The sequence below is a fragment of the Montipora foliosa genome, chromosome 9 (assembly GCF_036669935.1).
Source record: "Montipora foliosa isolate CH-2021 chromosome 9, ASM3666993v2, whole genome shotgun sequence".
NCBI classification, from domain to species: domain Eukaryota; kingdom Metazoa; phylum Cnidaria; class Anthozoa; order Scleractinia; family Acroporidae; genus Montipora; species Montipora foliosa.
In genome coordinates this window covers 8,034,567-8,052,066 of record NC_090877.1, presented here as the reverse complement: position 1 = coordinate 8,052,066, position 17,500 = coordinate 8,034,567, and the positions used below count along the sequence as shown (strand labels likewise).

At 38.6% G+C, this 17,500-nt stretch overlaps 3 protein-coding genes across 3 annotated transcripts in view; all 3 read left to right on the top strand.

Moving 5' to 3' along the window:
- LOC137969370 (uncharacterized) overlaps positions 1-2,620 on the top strand; it is a 26,105-nt gene extending 23,485 nt beyond the window's left edge. The window contains exons 17-18 of the mRNA XM_068815579.1: positions 224-480; positions 767-2,620. Coding sequence (XP_068671680.1) covers positions 224-480; positions 767-892 — 383 coding nt within the window. The 3' untranslated portion in view covers positions 893-2,620. The remainder of the gene's footprint in view (positions 1-223; positions 481-766) is intronic.
- A 2,941-nt stretch (positions 2,621-5,561) lies between these two features.
- On the top strand, positions 5,562-11,698 carry LOC137969371 (ubiquitin-conjugating enzyme E2 S-like). Its single transcript, XM_068815580.1, has 5 exons — positions 5,562-5,698; positions 5,772-5,922; positions 6,032-6,109; positions 7,899-8,011; positions 10,775-11,698. The coding sequence occupies exons 1-5, from the start codon at positions 5,690-5,692 to the stop codon at positions 11,036-11,038; spliced, it is 615 nt and encodes a 204-aa protein (XP_068671681.1). The 5' UTR covers positions 5,562-5,689; the 3' UTR covers positions 11,039-11,698.
- Positions 11,699-16,490: 4,792 nt separating this feature from the next.
- Positions 16,491-17,500, top strand: part of LOC137969437 (growth factor receptor-bound protein 2-like) — a 16,436-nt gene continuing 15,426 nt past the window's right edge. The window contains exons 1-2 of the mRNA XM_068815664.1: positions 16,491-16,701; positions 16,798-16,895. Coding sequence (XP_068671765.1) covers positions 16,624-16,701; positions 16,798-16,895 — 176 coding nt within the window. The 5' untranslated portion in view covers positions 16,491-16,623. The remainder of the gene's footprint in view (positions 16,702-16,797; positions 16,896-17,500) is intronic.

Below are 17,500 nucleotides of genomic sequence, written 5' to 3'. Positions count from 1 at the left end.
CAAAAGAGTAGGACACGGAGTTCCCTCTGTTGTGGTCTGTCCTCTGTGCTATCATGTTTGAGAGGGTAAATGCACGGAGATACCAGCTACATCAAGCTACTCTAAAATCATCCGAGGGTAAATAAAGATATAGTGATAATGATGAACTCATGGGAATATCGGGCACGTTGTAAACGAACACGCATTGTCTGTTGTTTCCAACCATTTTCTGTTGTGTTCACAGGTCATCATTCTGCAGCACGATTCTCACCATACCCCAGCCCTACCTCGTCTGCCGTACTCCACTCCTCTTCGGGTCATCGTTCATCGTGTCCAAAGCCACTCTGTGTCGATGTCGGCACCAACACATCACTACCGGGCTGCGTAAATGGACGGTCACCTGACCTTCCCGCTAATCCTGTCACGTGGTCAGTGGAGCAAGTGGTCAAATACGTGCGTTCTACCGATTGCATAAATTATGCCAACATCTTCTCGGACCAGGTACATTCGGCGACTTAAATTGGAGCACTTTGGGCTATGCATAAATTAGGAATTTCAATTTCTGAAGGTAGAATTCAAAATCTATCCTGCAGTTAAAATGCGTGAGGTAGTTTACCCAAGTTCTTTTCAACGGAGCCTTGCACATCCATCGCAGCCACAGATGGGTCTGGTGCCGGAGGTGGGGAGGGGTGTCATTTGGTGTCATTCACTCCATGGTCTGGTCACCTCTAAGCACCCAGCCTATCAACGTTGCTGATGACATCTTTACTCCTTTTTTTTTTTTCAGGAGATTGACGGTAAAGCCTTAATGCTGTTGTCACGTGATTCTCTGATGCAGTTCACCCGAATGAAACTTGGACCCACTCTGAAGATGTGCAGCTACATCGCCCAACTTAAACTTCGCGCGCGATGAGAGGAACCTGGTGTCCAGAGAAATGGTTGCGGCTTCGCAATGGAATCGGGACTGTTTCTTTCTTTTGTCGCAAGTCGTGGTTTATGGAGCACTTATTCGTTTACTTGATTTCTCAGGCATACAGAAGATAAAGAGTAGTGAAAGAGTTTTTAGTAAAGACGTTGTATGGTAATCAAACTCGGGTTCGTCGTGGATCTTAACCAAACGTATTTGGTGAAATCACTGAACGCGCTACTTACTAAAATGGCGACTCCTTTAGTATTTCCTATCCACGCGCGGGCTCGTAAATTTCAGCCATTTTGCTATACCCGAACGGGGGAAAACAAGTGACTTCCCAAAATGTGTGTACTGTGTGGAAGATTGTCGCGTCACTCGTGGCGTTATTTGGGGCCACGAGCGTGTTTCGTTTCGTTCGTTTCCCGGGGAAAGGAAATAAGGTCTTCCATCTTCTGTGTAAACATTGTGCTAATCGGCAAATGCCTTTCCATAGCGAATGCGTTCCTAAAAGATGGGCCTGACCGAAGAGGTAACCGTCAAGTTTAAACAAAAAGATTGACTTTTTAAAAGGAATGGTTCCGCCCTCGTCTGTTTTTGTTCGAATTCTTCCACGCATGGTTGATAATCCGAGATGGCAATCAATATTTGTACGGCGATAAAAGAGACTGAGGATCTTCAAAACAAGAAAATGGAACATGTTGCAATATAGTACGGATTGTCGTTGGAGGCTTTTTCATTGTATACATTATCACAGGGCTATGTCTCGCGGCTGATTGAGAAATGATCCGCACTCGGTGAATTGAAATACCGCACCTTTTTTGTGTGTCTTCTTGGGAACGTATTCTAGTTGTTAAAATGATTAAATTTCAAGTCATTGCCTCTAGGAAATCTCGCCACTGTTTGAAATCTCTTGTCTTGCATTGCATCTTATCTTGCAATTTGAAACATCGCCGTTTTATTCTTTCATTGTCACAAGATCTCAAAGGTGAAAATGTTTTTGTCTCTAAAGTACTATTTTAATCTAGTTCTTTCTGGTGGCGTGATTTCTCCATCCCCGTTAATGATGAAAATTTTAAAGAGATATATTTATTTAAAGAATAAAATTAAGCGTCAAGCGCACGCATGCATTTATCTCATTGATACGATAGATTTACATTTTGATACTAACTAAATATTAGAGATCCGTATTTTGAATAGAAAGTAGTTTTGTGCTGTTGTTAAAACTAGAGTCGTTTTTATTTGAGTTACATGAATCCAAAAAAACAAAGTAATTTTGACAGACAACCACAAACAGCCAATCGCAATCGCAGCAATGCAATAAATACAGCAGCCAATCACAGCAGACGCAGATAACTGAGTGAGCCAATCATATCCCAAAGGAAATCCATGCACCGGCGCAAAGCGCGGGAAAACGTGTGTGCGTCTTGATGCAACCACCAAAGTAATCGCTATGTAACTTTCGGTAGTCAATTAACCGAGTAATTTACCAAGTAGGGGACTTCGTGTCCTATTGTATAATTACCTGCCTTTGGGCGAATTCGTTAAATAAAAACAACTCTAGAAGTTCTAAACCCCGAAAGGGAATGGGGTGGACAATGTGTCAGGGTTTAGTGAACTTTTCGTGCATCTAAAACTACTGCATGGGTGCTTTATAAGTTGTATTGCATGCTACATTGTAGATAGACGTTTTGTGATCGTGATGTGGAATAAAACTATTTTTATAAGTTTACCATGTTGGTAGTCCAAGTTATCTGGATTCTTGCTTATTCGCAGATACGTATACAGAAGGTCAGGAGCACATGATCTTGCAGTGTGTAACTTGTAACTCTTTTCCTTGGAACAAAGCTGCGGATTTTAGGACACCAATTTTATGCCCAAATATGGGCCAAAATAAGATCGACGCTGCACGCGCGAAAAAATGCACGAGCTACGTTACACCAAATAAGGAAGTTTTTATATAAAAAAAAACAACTCTGAACCAGAGTTAAACGCTTCAATGTCATGAGCTTCTGAGAAGGTTTTAATAGGGGAAAAACTGGTAACACTGAAAGCAAATTTAGGATTTTTCGGAGAAAAATTTAAAAATGCAATTTTAAAGGTTGCGAGGCGATACATTTTTTGAAATCGAACTGAATCCGAAAAGCATATCATTAGAGGCGGAAAACACAGGGGTTTCCAGAAGAAAAAAAAATTCTTCGGATAATGTTTGGCGTAGAGTGTTTTCACTCATTTGAGCAACAGCGGGAGACCATTAAGCAGCAGCCATATTTGTTTTATGAAACAGAAGCAAGGAAATGATAATCTGCATTGAAAGTTGCTTAATCCCAAAGTAATGTTGTCTTAACCTTGAAACCAGGTTCTCTCCACCTTTTTTTTCCTTGTCTCGGGGAGAAGTCTTGGTTTGATCTTCCTATCCCTCAACTTCGTTTCCGGAAAAAAATTACCTGGTACGGAGGTTGCTATACGCGTGGACGTTTCCCTTTGGTATGCAGTCCAGGCCACGTTGCGGCCTGAAGAGATTAAGACAGTTCTTTAGCAACGCTGATGACAGCGAAAAAAATGCATCACGTCAAAAACAAATTTGTGCGACCTTTCCTAGGCTGAGATTATTTCAACTTGTTTTCAATGAACTGTATCGGCTAAGTAGACCCTACAACTAAATGCTAGTGGTGCTTTTTTGGCGAGTGTTTGAAACACGGAATTTTGCTAGCATCAATTAAGTTATGAGGGACCTTTTAAAAGCGTACGACTGACGGAAACCGAAGTAAACATTTCGCATGCCAGGGGCCCGTTTCTCAAAGGTCCCGAAAAATTACGGGCCATTTTCGGGTGTCACAATTTCCTCTGTATCTTAAGAACGGAGAGGATTAAAGTTGTCAAACTTCACAGTCATTTTGCTTTTTACCTTGAAAACATATCAAAAAATCGTCTTTCCAAAACAAGCGGTTGACAGTTTCACAGTGTCTAGTCGTTCTAGCGCTGGAGGGGGACGCCGTAAACTGAAATTAACAAATAACGCAAATCATGTGAAATGTTGGTTTTTGAGGAGAGGGGAAACTGGAGTACCCGGAGAAAACCTCTCGTTGCAGAGTAGAGAACCAACAAACTCAACCCACATATGACGTCAAGTCTGGGAATCGAACCCGGGCGACATTGGTGGGAGACGAGTGCTCTCACCACCGGATCCGAAAAGTTTTCTGGACTTTCGAGAAAAGGGCCCCAGGACAGTAGTTTCTCCCAAACAACTAATCGTCACCAAAGGTAAAAAGATCATGAAGAATTGCACCGGCATCGCAGAGGTGATTGGTTTGCATCCCATTGAAGTTCCCGCCTTAGTAGCCACCTTGGCCCGGTTGTTCAAAAGTCGATTAACGCTAATCCCAGATTAAAAGTTAACCAAGAAAATTATTTTTCTACTCCCAAATGTTGTTTAACGCTGATATTCGGCAAAACTTTACATTTAAGAAGAACTCAATCCTGGAAAACAAAAATAAGCAAAAGAAACTTACACCAAAAAGTTGAAAATATGAAACAAAAGTTTACGCTAATCCTGGATTAAGTTAATCGGCTTTCGAACAATCGGGTCCTAATCTTTTTAGGTGACTATTGAGTGTTACCGCATGACGTCACGGCGGCCATCTTAGCGGAGTGAAACAAAGAAAGAGCGGCCATATTGGAGGAATGAAATATTCTTTTGGGAATTGAACTCCATTTTTATGCAAATTCTTCCTTTTGTTTTAGTATGCAAATATTGCTGCTAGAAAACACCCTATAAGAGACAACTGATAAGTACGATTATCGTCCAGATAAGTTGAGAAACTAAAGCCGATGATACACGGATCAACATCTTGCAACATTTGTTGCTCACAAATGTTGAACAATGTTGCACAAATGTGTTGAACGGAATAGAGCTGGTCTCTATTTTCGTTCAACATCGTTCAACAACATTCAACTTGTTGAACTGCATATTTTAACATTCAACATGACACGACACACTGTTCATAATTTGTTGAACAAGAGCTGCAACATTTGTTGATCAAAAAATGTTGAACCGTGTAGCATCGGCTTTAGGGCGCGTTCGATTGACCGCCGGTATTCCGGAATAGGAATACATGGAATAGAAGTTGGAAATCCATCGTTTTTGTGGGGATTCACATTAATATTGTCAAAAATCTGCTAAAATGCTTTTTTAAACTTGGCTTTATTATTCTTGTTGCTGCAAAACGGCATATCATAGTGTTTTAAATCATCACTCCACGTATTCCTATTCCGGAATACGGTCAATCTAACGCACCCTAATAGGGTGCGTTCGATTGACCCTATTCCGGAATAGGAATACATAGAATATACGTTAGAAATCGTTCGTTTTAACAGAGATTCACATTTGTCAAATATCTGCTAAAATGATATTTTAAACATATTTTTATTATCATTACTGCTTCGAAACCGCGCCAAACATATCGTTTTAATCATTTCTCCACGTATTCTTATTCCGGAATAGGGTCAATCAAACGCGCCCTAAATATTAAGAGCAAGAGCCGATACAACATAGTTTCTCAACTTGTTTTCAAGCCAGCATCGAAGTTTCCTTCTTTTCGACCCAGGACTTCGCAGTTTAGACCATGGACTTCCCGAGCGGCGGACTGGTAAATGTGCAATTTGATTGGTTGATAGAATAACAAACCAAACTCCTTGAAGGTTTCTTTTCACCGCTTCTTGCAAACGAACTTTCTTGTACCTTTTATGTGATAAAAATTAGTAGGCTTTTCGCACTGTTTTATCTTGAGGAAACACCATTAGATGGCCTCCGTAAGTTCCTTCTTTGTCTGTTTCCACGGATTGCCGTTTGCCGCAATTGATCTGTGTTTATTTGAATTTTCAGACAAGTTCGAACGTCGAAAATCTTCACCCACAAATCATCAAGCAAGTTGCTAAAGAACTTACCAATTTATCAAGCGATCCCCCCGAAGGTATAAAGGTGTTTACCAACGAAGAAGATGTAACAGATATTCAGGCCACAATAGAAGGACCAGGTAATTTCTTACTCGATAAATCCATCTTCCTGTTTTCATTGATCTTCAGCAACCGCCTAGCCTCTATCTTATTGTGTAACATCTACTACCTCTTACACTTGTTTTGTAGCTGGTACACCGTATGAAGGAGGCCTGTTTCGCATCAAACTCGTCTTGGGCAAGGATTTCCCTACTGTACCTCCCAAAGGTGAAACTTTGTTGGTGAAAGTCTAGATTATATTATTATACATATTTGTGAAATGTTTCTTACTATACCCTGGGCATAATGTTGCTTCCATTCATTGTTATTGATTTCTTCGCGTCGATTCTGTGCGAAAAAGTGCATTTTAATTTATTTTTGGTCTTTGATTTTCCAGGAATGTACCAACTCAATTTTTTAATCGAGGAGTCCAATAACGTTCATGTAAACATGTAATTGATTCACTTTGTTTACATAGTTGAAAAGAGAGTTTCTGTACAAGGCTGGTTAACAGGCCGATACCCTGCCACTAAATTCCAAGTCACTTAATAAGAATGAAGTCTGTTATGGCCAGTTTCTAACTTCCAAGAATATGGCTAAATGCTAATGATAGTGATTGGGAGTTACTAGGTATTGTGGAGTTACTCAATAGGACTTCCATATTATGTGGAAACAACAATCAAACATAGATTGCTTTCCTCAAGGTGTCAAAGGTTCTTCTTGCACAGTCACTTGTTTGCTGTCTATGCATATACTGTAGTCTCTCAGAAACTGTATGGTGTTTTTTTTTCTGTAATGGGTTGGAACCAGGTGCCAGCCAAAATTACATCCATCCTTGTTTCGTTTAGACCCCAGATTGGCTTGCTTACTAGTATCCACTTGTTCATGTTTGTTTTGAAACTTCTCAAGTTTTAATTTTCTGGTAGAATTGAACTTTGTCTCTTGAGATTTCTATGTTTGTGATGTTTGTGAGGAAGCAGTGTGGCCCAGTGGTTAGGTCGCTTGCCTTGAGAACCAGAGATTCCCGGTTCAAGACCCGCTCTGATCACTCGTTGAATTTGATCCTGGTTGTTCCTGGTTCAACTTCCCAGCTGCACTTGTAAATAGCCAACTGGTTTGCCTCCGGCCGGTTGGGATTCTTAACAATTGTCGTTGTTCTGTTCCGTCGTTTCGTTGTGTTTCATTGGCCCTGAAAAGCCCCTATGGGGAGTGGTCAATTAAGTATGTATGTATGTATGTATGTATGTATGTATGTATGTATGTATGTTTTCCAATGGCTACATATCTGAAGTGTCTTTTAAGTCTGTTAGATTGTAAATCTTTTTTCTTATGTGTATGAAATCTAGCAGAAAATCTAAACAGACAACTTGTCTTAGGTTCTCCATCTATGAAGTCCAAATACAAGTTTGATATCATCCAAACAGACCAGATGATCTGTCTGTTTGGTTGTATTTAAATACAGACAGATTATTAGAAAATCTTTCACCCATATGGATGATCTATACCCTGCGAGCAGAGTCTCTTTTGATCTTCCTAGATATGTTGGGAAGAGGAAAGAAGACTCTGCCAGCCGCCTGAACATTCTTTTATTTGCTGCTCATCCAAAGAAATAGATGAATCCAGTTTCGACTTTCAAAATGTTGAGGCAGCTGGCAGAGTCTACTTTCCTCTTCCTGACTTATCTAGGAAGCTCGAAAGAGACTGCTTGCAGGGTAGATGATTTATTGACCAGTGTTTGAAAGTCAAAAGTTTTGAGAGGCAGAACACAGTGCTTTTGATTAATCCATTGACTCCTCAGGCTACCCACAATGCTCAGGCAGTTGATGAGTAAAATCATCTTAGCGTTAGACACAGTAAAAACTGTTAAGTCTCATTCCCAGTAGGGAAAGGGTTGTTGACAAGCCTTATGAGTTGAACTAAATTAAAGCTACTAAGAGAGATTCCACTGATTTAGAGAGGGGAAAAAGACCCATGATCTATGAACTGTTTCAGTGACTGTTAACTTTATGTTTTTTAGGATTCTTCTTGACTAAAATATTTCACCCAAATGTGGCCAGCAATGGTGAGATATGTGTCAACACCCTCAAAAGGGATTGGAAACCAGATCTTGGAGTTAAACATATTTTATTGGTAGGAAAGAAAATTGTTGTTGTGGTAATGTGTAATAGCAAATTATATGAAATTATTTGAATTGCAGTTATGTAATTCTAAGTGTAAGTGACCATCGCAGTTACTTGTAATGAAGTAACTAACCACCAACCGGTTAGCTCAGTTGGTTGAGCGTTGATCTACTTTGTGGAGGTCGTGGGATCAAATCTCTGGCCAGACCAACACTCGGGGTCTTTAAATAACTGAGGAGAAAGTGCAGCCTATGTAATGACATCTGCCAATGGTTAGACTCTCTCTCGAATAAGCCTCAGGATAAACCATAGGCCCCCTCTCACAGCCCTTCAATGTTCATAACCCTGTGGGACGTAAAAGAACCCACACACTGTTTGAAAAGAGTGGGGCATCACGTAAATGCTCGGAGATATTAGCTTGTAACACCAAGCTACTCTGAAAACCGAGCTAGGGTAAAGAAAGATATAATGGTATGACGTGATTCAAAGAAGCTTGAAAAAAATCCAGGCTTGAACACGACACTTTTAAGATTCTTGGCAACTGTTCAAGTTGTTTCATTAACTGCAATGATCACTTTCACTTAAAAGGGTGGTATTTGCATGAGACCAGGACAAACTCAGACCAGTATGCAACTTTTGAAGCTGGTTATATGAAACCGGTACGAAATGCTTGGTACTTGGTTTTGGTTTAAAATGATGTATTTTGTCTAATAAATATATCGCTGACCCATAAGCATACCTGCTTGAAATTTCTGGACCCGGTCTGAGATTTGATGTCATTTACATGAGACCAGAACAAACCCTGATTGGTACAAGAGTTTCTCATCTCAGTCCAGCAACCGAGACGAAATTGGACTGGTCTGGGTTCATTGTCAGGCTGGTCTCACGCAAAAAAGAGAATGTATGAAGGTATATACGAACCTATGTTGGTCTGAGTTCATTGCATTGTCATGTAAATACCCCCTCAGAAGTGTTGTGAAAATGCTGCACCAGGGTTCATGCAACTCCTTGAAGTCCTTGAAAAGCCCTGGAATTTAATTTTGGCCTTCAAGGGCACTTGAAAAGCCCTTGAAAAAAGGATTTTGCAGAAAACTGCTTCATTTTGAAAACTGCTTGAATTTTTGCTTGGGTGAAAATTGTTGAGATTGTATCATGCTAAGTTAAAAGAGACATTTCAAGGAATATCAAGGTAGGCTTTTTCAGCAAAGAAAACACTGAAACACTATGTATGGCATAGAAATCTTGTTATAAAGATTCCTTGAAAACTCAATTTCTTGTTCTTGAAAACTCCTTGAATACTCCTGGAATTTTATAGACAAAATCCAGAACGAACCCTGTGCACTCATATTCAATGTTCTGACATCAAATGAATGACATCTGATTTCTTAAGTATGGTTTTTACAAGACAATGGATGTATTCAAAAGACCACCTAATTATGCTGATGAAGTTGGAATCATGAGTACTTTTTATTGCCTCAGTTGTTTAAAACGTGTTCACAGGATAAAGTAACTGTCCAGTGGAGTACTTTTTAAACCTAGTCATGTTATCTGCTAGAAATTGATTCAACCAGCAGGTAGCACTATGCATTCCTTGAAATAATGGTGACCTAATATTTAGAATCTGACTTGGTTGCTTCTGGTAAATAACAAGCATGTTGCAGCAGTGTCAAGTACAATAGGTAAGCAATTGCAATGCAAAAGAACAAGCTACGTGTTACATACAGTCTTCAGCCTCTGATTGCAACCAACCTACAAGCAAAGTTTGAGAAGTTCATAAACAATGGAGATGGATGCAGAATTACAAAAAAAAGAAATGTTGTGATCCTTAAAGGTTAAATGATTGTACACCTCCTCTTGTGTCTTTGATCTGTGACTGCAACCAATCAAATGCAGTCGGTGGCTGTGCGGCCCATTGGTTAGGGCACTTGCCTTGAGATCTGGGGATCCCGGGGACATGTTCTGACCACTGGTTGAATTTGTTCCTTGTAGTCCCTGGTTCAACTTCTCAGCTGCACTTGCAAATAGCCAACTACATGTAGCTTGCCTCTGGCCAGTTGGGATTCTTTTCTGTTGTGATTGTTTTTCGTTGGTCCTGAAAAGCCCCTGTCGGGAGTGGTCTGTTAAGTATGAATAAAATTAATTGTATTGTGAAATTGTAAAATGAAAGCATGTGTGACAGGGCTGCCAATAAAGTACAAGGACAAAGAGTATGATGCCCACTTGTTTTCAGACAGATTTCCATGAGCTGCTTTCTTCCCCATGATTCAGTTGCCCACCTTATTTTATCTACCAACTACCAAATTGAAATTATAGTGAAAGCTAAGTGCAAGGCTCCAAAAATAGGGGTTTATAGTGAGCCAATTGCACCAACAGTTTAGGTTGAGCCAATTGCCTCACACGTAACTTTGTTTCTTACAGTAACACACACGCTCTATATTTGCTACTGGGAGTCATTTGATACATAATTAATAATAATTATTATTGACCACTCCTCATAGGGGTTTTTCAGGGCCAATGATACACAATCAACAAAACAACAGAGCAGGACATCAACAACAACTACTGTTGAAAAACCCAACTGGTCGAAGGCAAACCAGTTGGCTATTTTGAAGTGCAGCTGAAAAGTGAAGTTAGGGAATACCAGGATCAAATTCAATGATTGGTCAAAACAGGTCTTGAATCCAGGATCTCTGTATCTCAAGGCAAGCGCTCTAACACAGGATTTTACTGCCTGCACCTTTTATATTTTCAATTTGACCTTTCCTTTTTCCAGACTGTAAAATGTCTTCTGATAGTACCAAATCCAGAATCAGCATTGAATGAAGAGGCAGGCAAGTTGTTGCTGGAAAAGTATGAAGATTACTCTAAACGAGCACAGTGGTGGACGGACATCCATGCAAAGCACAACTGCACCAGCAAAATAGAAAGCCTAGATAAAGCAGATACTGTAGAGGCACCTCAAGGGATCAAAAGAGCAAATGACAAAGCTCTCGATAAGAAGAAGAAAGAAAAAAAAAGAGCTTTGAAAAGACTTTGACAAAGTTTTACCCAGGCTGCAAATCACTTCATCAAATATTTCAATATCTAGATTGTCTTATTAATAATGTACAGTGTAAATAAATGTCTTTGGAACAAGTAAATTTTGACACAAAATGTTCCATTCTGAGATACTTGCAAGTATGTGTGAGGTGACTGCATTTTGATTGGGGGATGAAAGTGATTTCATCTTACTTCTCGTACCAAGAAATTGTCTATTACTTTGTCTAATAATGGGCCTGATTTCATGAGCATTTGAGTCTCAAAATTAAAGCTCTTGATGCATTGAAACTGAACTCTCCTGGCCTTTTAATCTTTATTTAAATACAAATTTTGTTTTTTATGATATGTCTGGCATTTTCTTCCTTTCATTATTATGAAAGCATCTTTTGGAAGAAGATTACCGAGGTAATAGTTTCTTTCATTTACAATTTGACTGTTTTCCAGCTCTCACGTTTTCTTTTCCAGTCTTTATTTATTTCCTTTAATCTTACTTTGTATGTTTACAATAATACTGTTTCATTCCCCAGAAGTATCTTAAATATTGATAAGTAGGTCATAAAGTATTTTTATGTGTTGGCCTACAGCTTGCATTGCTTGCCAATTGTTTGCTGTGTCTGTCATAGTTGTTGATTCATTAAAGTACAGTGTTTTTTGAAGACCATTGTTTTTATGTCTAACTTATTGCTGTGAACATCCGAAAACTGTGAACACTAGAAATATTTATGGAATGTTATTGTGTTTCAAGTAAAACGCCAATCATGTGCGAGAAAACTAAACCACAACCAGTAATGGTAATAAATTGTGGTTTTGTGTTGCTTCTGATTGGTTGCTTCACAATGGGAAATGTCAAAATCAAATCAGTGTTCACAGTTTACAGATTGGTACGGTAAATTAATTTCGGAAAGATATTCTTACAGAAGGTGATTAATAAGGCAATCTTCTTAATGTATTCTGGATTGCCATTTGAGGGAAATTGGAAAACAGGCAGTGCATGGTTAGTGCACAATTTCTTTGAAATGGAGCTGTAGGAGTGGTTGCAGGGATCGTGATGGGGTGGTTCTGGTTTGAGCTTTAATTGCTTATTAGGGCTCCAGATGATGTGATGGTGGAACAGTGACTTCTAATCACGGCATTCGGCAATGAACAAGATAATAACACAATGCAGAATTAAGAGATTAGTCAACACATTTTGTAGTGACCTGGAAATTAAGTTGGTGTTCACCCCATTTAAAATCAGGAGTTGGTTTGGTGCCAAGGATCCTATCCCTGCGGGTTTACGATCACGAGTCATTTACAAGTTTTCATGTGCAGGCTGTAATGCCGGTTATATTGGTGAAACCAACAGACACCTCGCCACTCACATCCGTGAACATCTCGCCACCGACAAACATTCCCACATCTTTAAGCACTTGAGAGGTTCTGAAAAATGTTGCTCCCTTTGTTCAGAAGTTTGCTTTAAAATCCTTGACTCTGCTTCCACACGTTTCCAATTGAAAATTAAAGAAGCCATGCATATCCTTTGGGAGCAGCCATCTTTAAATTCCCAAGTAAAACATCTTAATTTATCCCTTTCATACTAAATAGTCTCTTTTCTTAGCTTAAATAGTTTAGTTTTTTTTTTTTCTGTTTTCGCCTTCATCCTTAATTGTTCATGTTATATCTCACTTTGTTACACTACTTATTGCACAACTTCACATTATTCCTCATTGTACAACTGACGATGGTCTTGATTAAATATGAACTTCAAAAACATCGTTTGGTTCATCAATAATAATAATAATAATAATAATAATAATAATAATAATTTGTTGTGTAGACAAAAGTGAAATCTGGTCACAACAAAACCTACGCGTACAATTGCGTGACGCGTGACTCAAAATGTCTTTTGTCCATTTATTATTATTATTATTAGTAGTAGTATCACGCAACTAGTGGACTAATGCAAATCCTGCATTTTGATTGGCTATGCTTCTAGAGGACTATTAGTAATTGTCCTTGAGTAGCGAAAAGCGTGACGTTTTCCTTCGTTTTATTTCCAAATAAATATTTCTTCAACTTGCATTTGGTAACTTTATTATTGCCTTTTCTGTCCAACTAGTTGGGTGATACTAAAACAATTATTCGGCTTCGCCTCATGGGCTATTGACCCATAGCCCTTGCAGGCTACGGGTCTAATTGTTAATTATTATTATTATTATTATTATTATTATTATTATTATTATTATTATTATTATTATTGTACTCAGCATTTTTGGAAACCAACAGAAGCTCTGGCCTGATGGGCCTTCTGGCTCATATGCAGAGACTTTACTTTTTACTCAGCATTTTCTATGAGTCCTCCCAATGAAACTAAAAATTCCTCAAAATTTATGAACCATTGTGCCATTTTTGAATTGGTGTCAAAGCCAAGAGTGTGCTATCTATGACTTTTAAGGCTTCCGTTTTCATCAATTCTATTTATCACTTGAACCATGAGATGAATGTTTTTTTTTTCTTAAATTACAAAATCTCGACTTTTATTTTTTGTCACTTTCGATGAATTTTATGATAATATTATTTTTGACATGCATTTTTTGTTTTCAACATGTTTTACTATCGATATAATTTTGCCCTATGCTTACTTTAACACTTTATCTTTCAGCTCTGACACTTTGATAACTTCCACATCTACGCAAACACTATGTCCACTTTAATCCATTGACTTCTCATGATAATAATAATTGCATTTATTTATTCACAATAAGTTATACAGCTTAATACTGATGAGGTCTTGAGCTTAGATATAAAATTAAAGAAACTACATTAAACTGCAAAACAAATTTAAAAGGTCTAGGAGTGAGACTTACTAGATTTTACGTGTCAGTGGGGTATGGTTCAGTCATCAATAGGTTAAAATGGTGCCAATGATCCCTGGGTTACCACCAGCTGTTTAGAAAATGCTAATTCTTAGTTACTAACTGCTATACCTTAGTTTTTATGTCAGTTATGGGAATTTGATGATACATGTAGACAAAAAACCTTGGAGATTTATTTCTTCATTCTCATCACCAGTCTGTTTAACAATGTATTGACCTTGTGAGGAGAAAATTAAATTTCATATCAATCGCTCTTGGGAGCCAAAGGATTAAATTGCAAAGACCTGGCCCTCAAAGGTTGATTTCTTTGTCATCACCAGAGCTTCCTTATAGCCCTCTTAGCTGGCAGAAGTTGTGGCAGGAGGCCTGGCCTCAGACAGGTCAGAGGGCTTAGTGGATCTCGGAATGAGAATGTCCTTGCCCAAAACTACGAGTTGTTGTGGTAATTCACCTTGCTTCATTCCTATGAGGGGAAATTAACTCAGCCCTGGGGTGTTTCTAAAAAACCCTAGATATGCAATATCGGCAATAAGGTGCTCCTTTTACCCTGAGGGCAGCTCAAATCTGTTAGCAACTCTGATTTCTCAAGAGGATATTTCATTAGTTTATGGAATAAGATTAATATACAGCATATTATAATTCACTGAGGGCCTCTTGAAATAGAGGTTTATGAATGCCGTGCATAGCAGACCATAACCATACTATACCACTGTCACAAGAGGATTCATTTCCATAGAATGCAAGTGATTGACTAACAAGTGAACTTGATAACAAAACACCAAATGAATGGGAAGAATTGGTAACGAATGAGAATGAAATTAAATACGAAATTTATTATTGAAAATAACCCTAAGAGGTACCAAGATCCTGTCTTGTGGGCGTGGCATGAAATTTTTTTCACCCCTATGAGGTACCAAATTATGGGTTTTAATTAGACAAAATAAAAAACTAGTTAACTGTCAAATTATGTCTCCTGTCAAAACTTTTCGGCTCAATACCCTAAAAGGTACTGCTAAAGCTGCCGCTGTGGACCTTTTGAGGCTGAACACCCTAAGAGGTACCAAACCTGCTTTTTTAACTTCTAAAAGGTACGGCCAGCACCCCTGTCCTTTTTATATGGGAAGTCTCCCCCCCACCCCTGGGGTTAAGATGTGGTTTCCAATCATGTAACAAAACAAACAAGTGTACCTATTTTTTTGGCCTTTGAAATTTCCTCCTTATCCTTCATTAAAAGAAGACTTTAAAGGAGCAAGTTTCAAAAGCTTACAAAATTTCAAAGCTTACGAACTTAAAGAAATGCTAACAAACACAATAAACTAATACTTTAATAAAATTGAAACAAATATAATAAAACTGTTTCGCACTTAATATGAACAAGTTACAAACTTGTAAAAGTGTATTTCTTGCGGATTTTAGGGCTGTAACCATTTTAAAAAGTTTTTAACTTGTTCATTTTGTTAAGTGAGAAACAATTTTGTTATATTTGTTTCAATTTATTAAAGTATTATCAATGATTTTATTAAGAGAAAGAGGAGCTTATTGCGTTTGACAGCATTCTGCTAATGCACTAGTCATTTGTTTCCCCCACCCTTTGACCCCCGGGGATGGGTAGGGAAATTACATTTGAATGGTTGTAAAGTAGGTGTATTTCCACTGGGGACTAGAGCAGACATTCACACCCCTCTGTTCCTAAAAGATTCTGAGTCATCATGGAAATGTTAGGGAGATTACCACAATATACAGTTCTTGCCATTTGTGTGTGCCACATGAACTATATAAGGAACGAAACAAAAAAAAAGAACTGGATAGAAACAAGACAGGAATAAGCGATGAAAAAAAAAATTTTTGCATGTGTGAAAATACTCATTACCATTGCTCTTCGTTTCTTTTCAGTCCCAGTCCTCCTAGGTAAGAATTCCCCGATATTTCCCCCTGTATGTCCCCAGAGGGGTAGGGCAGAGGAACGAAAATCTTGTAATTTCCCTACCCCCTAGAGGCGTAATTATGGCGTAATCGTAATTGCCCTAGTAATTTCCCCATATGTCCCCACTATCCCCGGGGGTCGGGGGGTGGGGGAAACAAATGACTAGTGCATAAGTTTGTAAGCTCTGCCTTTTACCAAATTCGAATGCATGTTATAAAGTTTGCACATGTTTCATGCGGCCACGGAAAATTAGCCGATTTTTGCCGCATTATAAACTGACAACATTCGAATGATGACTTACGAGATTGTGTTGCCTGTGCTGTATACGTAACCTAACCGCAAGGTGCTCCTGTGAAAAAATACAACCTCGTTCCCAGGGTCCTCTCTCTTCCTTCCTCAAGGAAGGAAGAGAGAGGACCTTGGGAACGAGGTTGTGAAAAAATACAGTCTTTGCACTTTTTACGTTACGTCATCTAAACGAAAACAAAAAAAATCCATTAGCTCCTTTTATTCGTCCACCAGCGTGATTGTTATCTGTGTGTCTTCAAATTGAAGCTGCTACCGAGAGATTTGTGTTGGCAACCGGAAACGACTTCTTTAATCGCCGCTTTATCGCTGCTAGGCGAGACAACCTCCATATTAGGAAAGTATTTGCCATTCACTTCTTCGTTCCATTCCTACTCGAAACTCGGAGGAAACAGAAGTCGGTCGGACATAAATGCATGTGTCTCCAACCCTTTGCGGGGGTTTAATCTGTTTTGAAGTGAAGCTGCTAGCAATAAATTTTGACATAGGAAGGTCGTAATGGAGGCCACAGCTAAACACGATTTCCAAGCCACAGCAGATGACGAACTTTCTTTCAGAAAGGGAAGCGTGTTAAAGGTAAAACGATCGTAAATATTTGTGTTACGTTTCCATCGAAAAGAAGACATTTTGCTTTTTGCCTCGGATTACAAGGACTTTTTTTTTAAATTTTAGATCTTGGAAACAGATGACGATAACAATTGGTTTTCGGCTGAACAAGATGGTCGAAGTGGATTAGTTCCAGCGAACTACATAGTTCTAAAACCCCACGAGTAAGTGAACTTTATTGAGCTTAACTATCGTCTTAAAATGTAAGCTCTTATCTACACACAGCTGAAAGAGAACCGAAATTTTTAGTTGGTCAGAAAATTCTTGCATCTTTCTTCATTGAATGAAAACCGAACCTAAATAATCAAGGGATGAAAGGTTGTAAGCATTGTAAACTATGATATGATCATATTATTTGTAAACATGCATGGATAAAAAGCTGGTCTTTAATCGCCTATGTTTCGATCGTGATCCACATAAATTACAGTCCTGTTAGGTGCAGATGTATTTGTTGGTGTCTAAACAGCAAACTTGTAAACGGCTGTAATTTCCCTGTCACCATCAACAATGGGAATTAATGAATGCTAATTAGACGAGGATATTGTATTGCCCGGAAAAAACAATTAAGGAACAATAAATGCAAATTGAAGTTAAAAAATTTGTGTTGCGATAATATCTGCCACCAATATTCATGGATCTGAATCTGCACCTGTTCACATTAACATGAGTGTGCAATATGTAACAGTGAAAAAATGTGGTCAAGAAATGATTGCATTTTGGAACAAATTGCAGTACAGCATTTATGGGAAGAGAACCATCTTGTCCTTTC

Bases quoted from the DNA above. Each gene is read 5' to 3' on its own strand.
- LOC137969371 (XM_068815580.1), top strand. The intron at 5,923-6,031 runs GTAATTTCTTAC...CTTGTTTTGTAG, and splicing joins GGCCACAATAGAAGGACCAG to CTGGTACACCGTATGAAGGA. The intron at 6,110-7,898 runs GTGAAACTTTGT...TATGTTTTTTAG, and splicing joins CCCTACTGTACCTCCCAAAG to GATTCTTCTTGACTAAAATA.